The sequence below is a fragment of the Sebastes umbrosus genome, chromosome 1 (assembly GCF_015220745.1).
Source record: "Sebastes umbrosus isolate fSebUmb1 chromosome 1, fSebUmb1.pri, whole genome shotgun sequence".
In the NCBI taxonomy this organism is placed as follows: Eukaryota; Metazoa; Chordata; class Actinopteri; order Perciformes; family Sebastidae; genus Sebastes; species Sebastes umbrosus.
This window is the reverse complement of record NC_051269.1, coordinates 835,001-845,000: the sequence shown is the minus strand read 5'-3', so window position 1 is coordinate 845,000 and position 10,000 is coordinate 835,001. Positions and strand designations below refer to the sequence as shown.

Sequence of the window (10,000 nt, the reverse complement as noted above, 5' to 3'; positions counted from 1 at the left end):
CTTGAGATAACTTCTGTTGTGATTTGACGCTATACAAAAATAAATTGATTTGATTTGATTTGACAACGCTCAGCACGACTTTCAACAACGTATTTTTCGTGCGTTTTCCTACAAATGTTCAGCAACATGTGATGAGCGTGTCAAATTCCGCTCCAGTCTTTTCAAAATAAAACTACTTAGCTAGGTTTAAGCAATAAAACTCCTTAGCTAGGTTTAAGCAATAAAACTCCTTAGTTAGGTTTAAGCAATAAAACTACTAGTTAGGTTTAAGCAATAAAACTCCGTAGTTAGGTTTAACAAATGAAACTCCTTAGTTAGGTTTAAGCAATAAAGCTACTTAGTTAGGTTTAACCAATAAAACTACTTAGTTAGGTTTGACAAATGAAACTCCTTAGTTAGGTTTAAGCAATAAAACTACTTAGTTAGGTTTAAGCAATAAAACTACTTTGTTAGGTTTAAGCAATAAAACTACTTAGTTAGCTTTAGTAAAAGATGGTGGTTTGGGTTAAAATAACTCCAGAAGTGCTGTAACTGACTTTCAGAAGTTACGTGACAAATAAATCAAGGTTGACTTCTGGTTTCACACGGGACATGAACATCGGTCTCCCGGTGAAAGTCTGGTGTTTTTAGACCCACCCCGACCTCTTCCTTACACGCCGTTCACCGCTCTTTATACTTCCTGGTTCACGATTACAGCTATTAGCTGTGGAGCTGCTACAAATAATTTTTTCACTCAACAGAGCATAAATGATATTAAATGATGGTTCACACATGATTTTGGAGTTGGTTCTCTCAGTATTATAACAGTAAAATGGACCAACACATCAGCATCCCAGAGATTTAGTCAAACCTTCCAGCGTGGCAGGAATCGTGGCAGGAAGCATGGAGCAGCAGTTAGGAAAGAGGCCGCCGGTTAGCAGCAGTAACGTTTACACCTCTGGAGCTCCAGTTTGTTGTCTTTGGCTCTGCAGCTGCTCTGCCTGCAGATATGAGCAGAAACTCTGGAGACTGAGCTGCTGACAATGCAGCGAGTGTCCCCGACTGACCAACAGGACCACCACATGTTATGTAACACGCTCATACAGCACACACATGAGCACAACGTACAGCGGCTGCCACATTAGCTTTCATTCAGTCTGCCTGCTGGCTGCTCAGCAAGACCAACTGGTCCCATTCAAGATCCATTGAGCCACTATATCAGACATTTAAGAGATTAGTCACAAATGTAATCAGAGTTTAGTTTGACTCTTGAACGCCTCTTTGTAGGCGAACGTTTTACTGGCATCCCAAATGGCAGAGGCGTAGCTCTGCTGCTGGGCGCTGATGTTGCAACGGAACGACCAGTTGATTTTCACTTCTTATCGACATACGTTCTTTGTACAGACCACCTGCTGGTGGGGACAGTTATTTCCTCTCAGGCAGGCACAGATCGTACGTGCTAACTGGCAGTCGGCTGTAGTCTTTGCAGTGTGTTCAAATGCAACTTGTCGGCCGAGACAAAGGAAACGTGAGGCGACGCATCAGTCGTCCTTCCTCACCGCTAGTTCTCTGATGTCGACGTGGTGCGTCTGGGTCTTAACACCCAGGAGGCCATTGTTCGAGTCCCTTGAGAAGCCTATTTTTACACTTTAGGCACCAAAACTACAAGGTCAGTTTTAGGAAAACTATACATACAGTTCATGTCCACATACAGTACCTATCTAAAGTGTGCCTGGTTGGCTGCTAATAACATCAGCCTGAAGAAAACACAAGTCAGTCAGTCACATGTTCCCATAACTGATCTCTGCTCTCTGTACTAGTCACCTCTAGAGGTCAGAGGTTTGTTTCTCTATAACGTGGCGCCCTCTGCTGTCCACCGCCAACATTTCTCTTTATAGAGGCTCAAATCAGATCTGCTGTTCAGACACACTCAGTGGCCACTTTATTAGGTACACAAGCTGAGGAATGGTTCTGTTGATGAAGGTAGATTTAAACGATGAACCACCAAGAACAACAATAACTAATCCAAACTCTGAAGCCTCTCCTGGATCTGTTGCGTTGTTCTCTTCTGTGTTTGACTGGAAAAACACTTTATGAACAAAACACCAAGACTACGTCTGAAACCTCGTCCTCTGATCTACATACTCAACATGTGTTCTATCGTTCAACATACTTCTGTGTGAATAAACAGTAGTTTGGATCTTTTCAGACGCGCTGAGCAGTAATTTACGTCGTCACTTCCTGAGAGCCTCCTCGCCGGTTGGAGACGTGTAACCATGGAGCCAACCTCATGTGACCAAAACAACAGTTTGTGAGAATCAAAGTCTGAATTAATTTAAAATATATATTAGGTCTAGCAAAGAGAAATCTGATACTGACAGTTAAATTAAAGTGTTATTGATGTTACAGAGCTGTCCGTCATCGTCTCTTATGAACGTTGTCATCACTACCGCATTGCATTGTTGGATATTTATGCTGTCATAGTGTCCAGCATTGCATAGTGTAATATTTCACCGGAAATAGTATGTAATTCACATACTATTGGTTTCATACTAAAATATCTCACATAGTGTTTTAGCTACTAAATAACATGTTAGTGTGGAAATTAGGACGCAACCATGGACCCAAGCTGTTGCCTAGCAACGCAATGCTGTTGAAACGGTCTATATGTACCTTGTGTTTAGAATGAACAGAGAAATTAAAACTCACCTGGAAGAAAACCTGAATGCTTAGTCCTACTTAGAACATGTGATAGTGGTGCACTCTGGTGGTCTAAATAAGTATTACAACAACAAACACTTAAATAACTCAGCCTAAAAATGAAAAATAATCTTCCACCTGTTTTCAATAAGAAAAAAAAAGAAAAGTTTAAAAAATCAGCCTGAATTTTTTTCCACTTGTTTAACAGAAGAAAAATAATATTAAAAATAGAAAATAATACAAATAAATAAATAATGTATTTATTATTATTATTTAGCTTGTGTTTTAATTATATTTAAATATGTGTTTTATGTACTTATATTATTTATATTTATATTGTATGAACTTATATAATATATTCCTGTGGATATTTATTTTCCCTTTGTGTGACTATCTATTCACATTAGTTTCAGGGCAAAGTTGTAAATCCAGCAGCTTCCCTGCTCCTCCCTCCTGATCTCACTGTTTTATTACTGCTGCTGCTGCTGCTGATGATGATAACTACTGTATGATCCAACACCTGACAACACTACAGACTACAGGGCACGTTTACACCGGTCAGTGCAACACATTTACACATATGTGTGTGTGTGTGTGTGTGTGTGTGTGTGTGTGTGTGTGTGTGCGTGCGTGCGTGTGTGAAGTATAACATTTATTTATGACATTTTGAAGGAAATATAATGAATTTCAGAACAAGTAAATGAAATATTGCCATGAGTCATGTTTGTGGACCTGTCATGATATATTATGACGTAAAATCATTTAACACTATAATATGGATGCAAGTAGAGTCTAAAAGTAGTAATACCACAGTATAAAAATACAAAACGTACTAAGAGTAAAAGTATTCATTTTGCAGAATAGCTACTGTCAGTTTTTTTATTATATTATTGGATCATTTTTATTGATGTATTGATATGTAAACTGTACTTAAAACAAAAAGAAAAATCTGCAATGAAAAATGTTTGGATGAACTTGAGAATGTCTGACCAGAATTATCTGTGTGTGACGACAATTCCAAAACAAATGTGAAACGTTTTCATCTGAATTTTTTACAAAATGAGCATTCAGACTCAATGTCCCGTTTATATCTCATTAGGAACGATTTTACTGAGTAGAACCTGTGAATTCATTTAAACTTTATTAGTGCGAAAATATTTAAGAGGCAAAGACCACTTTTCTCCATGGCACAATCTCTATTAACGCATTCTAAAATGTCCCTCTGTATGCCTTCTAATGAAAACTAACTATACACTAAAGAAAACATACTTATTAATATTATATTCCATGTCTGCCAATAGATCCCCCTAAATGTTACATACTATTCTTTTAAGCTATTATTTATATAATTTATATTATTGTCTTCCTTTTTTATTCTATTTTTTTTATCTTTTATAGTTTCTTATGATTACCATATGTCCTACAGTGGTGAGGATACAGTGGTGAATATATGAATGGAGCCTGTGTATGATGCCTAATGTCTCTGGTAACGTGGTGAATAGGTCACGGTTGCTCAGTAACGGTTTGAAGGAGCACGCGAGCAGGTGAAGGGGGTTGGGCCTGGGCGAACAGCGTCACTGGGTCGTGTCTAGAAGGTAACCCTCGAGCTGGGGAAACTCTCGCGAGATAGTTATGGTTGGGTATTGATCCTTGTATAGTTCAGGTTCGTTGATCTTGAATGGTTAAGGTTAGGTCAGGTCAGGTCGTCGGGCAGCAAGTCTCGCGAGAGTTTCTGCTAGATGTCGCAATTTGTGGGTTACCTTCCAGACACGACCTTCTCTCTGGGGGCCGACGCTCCCCTTGCTTCTGATTGGTCAATGATCGGCGGTTTTCGCGCCAACGCGCTGCATTGTGGGGCCGGTGAGCGGAAGTCCGCCGGGTCGTGGTCGTGGGAAGCTGGAGCTGGCGTCGTGTTGTGGTGTTTTGGTGTTTTGGACTGTAACTGTGGAGGGTTTGTATAAAGTTTTAAACTAGCCGGTAGTTCTCTGGTAGGGATGCGTGGAGAGGAGTCGTCTGACTCCGAGTCTGGTCGGATGGAGGAGAGCTCGGTCCGGGTCCGGAGGAGTCTGGAGACGTTGTGTCAGGAGCTCAATATGGACGAGCACACAGCCACGGAGACCATGGACACCTTCACGGCCATCTGGAACACCTACACTCTGGAGGTGATGAGAACCTCCTCTAACGAACTACCGTTAACTAACGTCCTCTGGCCCCGTCTAATGACACAACCTGCTGCTAAACCGCTGTTAACTAAAGTCCAATAACACTCCGCTGTTGTTTAAAGGGCTTCAACTAACCACTGTTTTCATTATCTCTCTATTAGACTTTGATTAATCTACTTAATAACGTTGGATCATGCATTAATCGGTAAAGTGTCCGGAATGTCTGTAAAATCACAGGTTCCTTGAACGCAGCACGGTTACTGAAGCTTGTTTACGTCCACTGGTCTAAAGTAATCAAGTACATTTACTCAGTATCATTTTGAGGTACTTGTATTTTACTTGATTATTTCCATGTTCTGCTGCTTTCTACGTCTACTCCACTACATCTCACAGTAACATATTGTACTTTTTACTGCACTACATGTATTTAATAGATTTGGTTACTTTGCAGATTCAGATTGATACAAATAAAATCAATCAGAATATAAGCCACATCACTATTTACTTTGTTTCTCTGTATTTTTATTTAATTTGTTTGTAATTATTCCTATTCTATTCTTTTATTTCTATTTTCTAACTTTATCTCTCATTTTTATTTATTTATCTATTTATTCTTTTTCTATACTTGTCTTCTCTTCTCTCCTAATATAGGTATAGATATACATGTTATTTTTCCTCAGTGTACATTTATGTATTCTCTGGGCCTATGGACGAAAAATATAGCTCATTCCTACTTAATGGAACAATGTATGGACATTGTGGGGATGCAGAAGCTCACGCACTGCCTCCTCAGGACACTTATGACCCTGTTGTGTCATGTCAAAACATGTGATTGTGCTGTACGACTGTACCTGTTGAAAGGAATAAAAAGAAGTAAAAAAAAAAAATATATATATATATATATAAGCAACAATGAACCTACTTAATAACATTAAATCATGTATTTCTCAGTAAAGTGTCTAATATCTGTAACAATCACAGGTTCCCTGAATCCTACATGGTTACTGCTTATTTACTTCCAGAAAGAAACTAATAACTTTTACTCACGTACTGTTAAGTTCCATTTTCAGGTAATTTGAGTATATTTATTTTCTGCTACTTTATAGGGTTAGTATTCAGTGTTCAAATCTTTTACTTCAGTAAAAATAGCAATATTACATTCTAAAAAAAGACTCTGTTAAAAGTAAAAGTTCTGCATTCAAATTTTACTTCAGTAAAAGTACAAAAGTATCAGCATCAAAATATACTAAAAGTAAAAACACTCATTATGCAAAAAAAAGTATATTATATTATAGTATTATAATGACTTTAATGTGTCAGCTGGTAAAGGTGGAGCTCATTATAATAACTTTATATACTGCTGGCTAGTTTAATCTATAATAATACATCATCATTCCTGAGTTAATTCTATTTAGTTTTAATAATCTGAATCTGGAATGTAACTACATTTATGTTGTTTTGTTTTTTTTAAGCCTTTTGTTGGATTTGTACGCTGATTTGATCTCCACATGTAAAAGTGTTTTCTCCTCTAAACATATTCATACTGTTCTGCTGCTGTTGTCTTGCTGGCTTTTCATGCTCCTGTTTATGTGCACGTGTTGGTGGTTGTTGAGTAGCTGGAGAGCTTTCTGTTAATGCAGAATGAAGATAGATGACACGTACACATAGTGTAGTGTTTGTTTAAATGTGCTGCTGTGTTTGTGCAGGGAGAGGTGGTCCACTGGTTGGCCTGTTCTCTCTATGCAGCCTGTAGGAAGGGCTCCACTCCCACCGTGGGTAAAGGGCTGATGGAGGGAAACTGTGTCTCCCTCACCAGGATCCTTCGCACTGCCAAACTCAGGTCAGTCTCATCACAGCAGCGTCATCGCTCTGCCGTCATCAACTGTCTCTTTACATGCATCAATGAGGAAAGGGAGGGTCATTCGAGTTTCTGTCCATCGCCCCTCTGAGTGCTCCAAACCTCGCCTTCAATCACCATTCAGCCTCCATATGTTTCATGTGCTCCTGCTTTGGCCTCCTTTGAGGCCTGTGCCCATGTTTCTAATGTAAAGTAGTCATTAGTCTGAGGAGCGGTGCTAACAAAAGGTAACTTAAAGTTTAAAAAAATCTGCACCTTTTTTAGAAGGCGTTTTCAAAAATATCTGTTTCCGTGACCCAAAACTAGTTTTCCAACTTAGTTTTCCAGTCTGTGAGCCTCAGTGATCATTAGTGAACCTCAACGGGTCAACTGGGCTCTAAATACTGAGTTAGTCCCTCTGCAGTCTACTCAGTATTTAGACTGGAGAGGGGTAAACTGGGATAATGTTCATCTGATATTCCAGTAGTGCTAACTACTAAGGCTATTTATATACATATATAAATATATATATATATATATTTGAACTTGCACCGCTTTGGCCTACATATTTAAGGAGCGTTGTTGAAGGGAGCCTGAGATTCTAGAGCCGACAACTGCTTCCTTGTAATTAATGTGCATATGATAATAACGAACAAAACCCACGCACATAAAAACCAGGCGCCTGCACGTTATGATAAGAGCTCACAGAACAGTCTCCGCGAGTGGAAAAGCCCCCTCGCGAAGGCTCTATTCTGCTCTGCATGCACGAATGCAGTCCAGAGAGCACGGGGCTGTAATGAGCGCGAGCCTGACCCTCCCTACACGCTCGCTTGTCAAGCGGAGGCGGGGATGGAATAGACGGAGTGTCCGTTTCCACTCCTTTGATTGTGCTGAACGTGCCGGCCACACAGAGAGTTAACGGGGCTCACGTGCACGCTCAGTAGTTGTAAACGGATACGTTCAGGTCTTTCCGGGTCGCATTAAAGGAGATTTTAACGTGTTAAATTTGTATTTGTGGAACCTGCAGAAACCTTGTTTACGTCTCTTTTTAGTGCTAATGTTTTCCTCCCAGTCTGATCCAGTTCTTCTCCAAGATGAGGAAGTGGGCCGACATGTCCAACCTCTCACAGGACTTCAGGCTGCGCATGGAGCGCCTGGAGCGCAACTTTGAGGTTTCCACGGTGATTTTCCGCAAGTTTGAGCCCATCTTCATGGACATGTTTCAGAACCCGCAGGGAGGGGAGCCGCCACGGCAACCACGCAGCCGGAAACACAGGCAAGACACACACACACCAGATTGTATTCTCTCTGTCACATGAAGTCATTGTTTCTGTAATTGCTGTTTATGGAGAGACAAGCCAACACACACACTCTCAGTCTAACGGTGTGTGTGTGTCGTCTCTTTGGCTCTGCAGGCGTCTGCCGTGTCACATCAGCGATGTGTTCAAGTTCTGCTGGACTCTGTTTGTCTACACCAAAGGTACCAAGAAACAGCTCAAAGTTCAGTTTTTAGTTTCATTATGGACTTAATGAACCTCTTAATACCGACAATTCCTGTTTAAGTTATTGGTCAGTTAGGACTAGAGCGGGCTTGTGCTGATCGGTATATTGACGATTGTTTTTTTTCCTACGCCGGTATCGAGGCGATTTGAACTAACTGCAGCGTCAGCAGTTATGCGGGCGCTGTACCGGACCATTGTGGTGAAGAGGGAGATGAGCGGGAAGGAAAAAAAGCTTTAGCATCTGGGTGCACCCCCCGATATCCCCAAATACTAGATGTTATGTTTTTCTTTGACATTGAAGTTGTCCATGTCGGGCTGTCGCGGTGAAGGAGTTCCCCCTGACGTAACAATGATTGGCTCAACGGCGCGATATTATTGGCTTTTCTTTTCAAATTACTTCATTTATCCTGATTTTTGTGCTGTATATATAACCTTTATCGTTAGGCTATTATTACGTATATTGTTGCTTTTTAAATGACAAAGACAGATTTAAAACTAATTAAATACTTAAATACACAGAAGGACAACGAGCTGCAAACGTAAAAATGTCGTCAGCAGGTAGAGTACTGGTCCTGGTTCTGGTTCTGGATGAAGGAAGGCTGCAGCTCGTAGGGAGAGAGGACGGACCGCCGGTCTATGTGGATTAATTTCTCCTCCATTGTTGTTGATGTTGTTGTTGTTCAGCACTTGTGGCTCCATGTAGGATGTGACGGTTGGTCTGTGTGGAGTTTGTCCCGCCCCTCCTCCAATTTGGTGAATTTTTGGGTAAAAAAAAAAATTGGGTAAAAAGTGACAGTGACGAGCGCAGCATTTTACCCAAAGTTAAAAACTTTTCAGATCTCGGTGACCAGAAAAACAAAACGTGCAGCACTCAGCGCAGAATGGACGCTTAGCGCATCGTAGCACTGATTTCGTTTGCGTAAACGTGGCGCTCCCTTTGCAAAGAATTTAAAAGAAAAAACGACGTGACCGTAGCGGTCGTGGCGGTTGGCTTGCCGTCCCCCTGCGGTCGGCTAGTCAATAGTGCTGTATGGCAATATTGCGATTACCGCAACAGCCCTACGTCCATGTTGGCGTTTCACTGGCGTGCTGTGATGTAACTCCCGCCGACCCCCGGCGATCTCCAGTAACCACGATAGGACAATATGAAAATAGAAACGGTCGTCTATCTGTAGCTAACTATTCTCACTGTCAGATAGTCTGTCAATTATTTTCTTAATTTAATTATTTTGTCTATAAATTGTCAGAACAGGACTTTAAAAATGTCCATTCTAATTACGAAAATAAAGAAAAACAAGAAATCCTCACTTTTGAGAATCAACAAATTTGTGGCCTTTTTTCTTAAAAGAATTACTACGATTAATTATCACAATAGTTGCAGGATGCAGATCAGCTGTTTGTGTATATCATACTGTGTGTGTGTGTGTGTGTGTGTGTGTGTGTGTGTGTGTTTGTGAAGGTAACTTCAGTATGATCGGTGATGACCTGGTGAACTCGTACCACCTGCTGCTCTGCTGTCTGGACTTGGTGTTTGGAAACGCTCTGCTCTGTGCCAACAGGAAGGACCTCATCAACCCCTCCTTCAGAGGTACAGCTTGTGTGTGTGTAAAGGTGTGTTTAGTTTTTGCAGGCTGTGTTTATTTGCTGAAAACAATAATTGTGTAACGATTAGGGGTGGGAAAAAATGGATTCATCTCTGTATATCTTTGTCACATTAAGATCAGCGTCAAAGTGGGTAGACGTCATCTCTAAGCATCTGTTCTTCTTTATGTGTGTGTGTGTGCGTGCAGGTCTGCCTGCTCTGTACCGCGCTGACGGCC

At 40.7% G+C, this 10,000-nt stretch overlaps 1 protein-coding gene across 1 annotated transcript in view; it reads left to right on the top strand.

The window, feature by feature from the left end:
- The first annotated feature begins 4,042 nt into the window (after positions 1 to 4,042).
- rbl1 (retinoblastoma-like 1 (p107)) overlaps positions 4,043 to 10,000 on the top strand; it is a 39,077-nt gene continuing 33,119 nt past the window's right edge. The window contains exons 1-6 of the mRNA XM_037786283.1: positions 4,043 to 4,841; positions 6,548 to 6,681; positions 7,751 to 7,954; positions 8,094 to 8,158; positions 9,640 to 9,768; positions 9,971 to 10,000. The exon at positions 9,971 to 10,000 is cut by the window's right edge and continues 134 nt beyond it. Of these exons, the coding sequence (XP_037642211.1) occupies positions 4,674 to 4,841; positions 6,548 to 6,681; positions 7,751 to 7,954; positions 8,094 to 8,158; positions 9,640 to 9,768; positions 9,971 to 10,000 (730 nt within the window). The 5' untranslated portion in view covers positions 4,043 to 4,673. The remainder of the gene's footprint in view (positions 4,842 to 6,547; positions 6,682 to 7,750; positions 7,955 to 8,093; positions 8,159 to 9,639; positions 9,769 to 9,970) is intronic.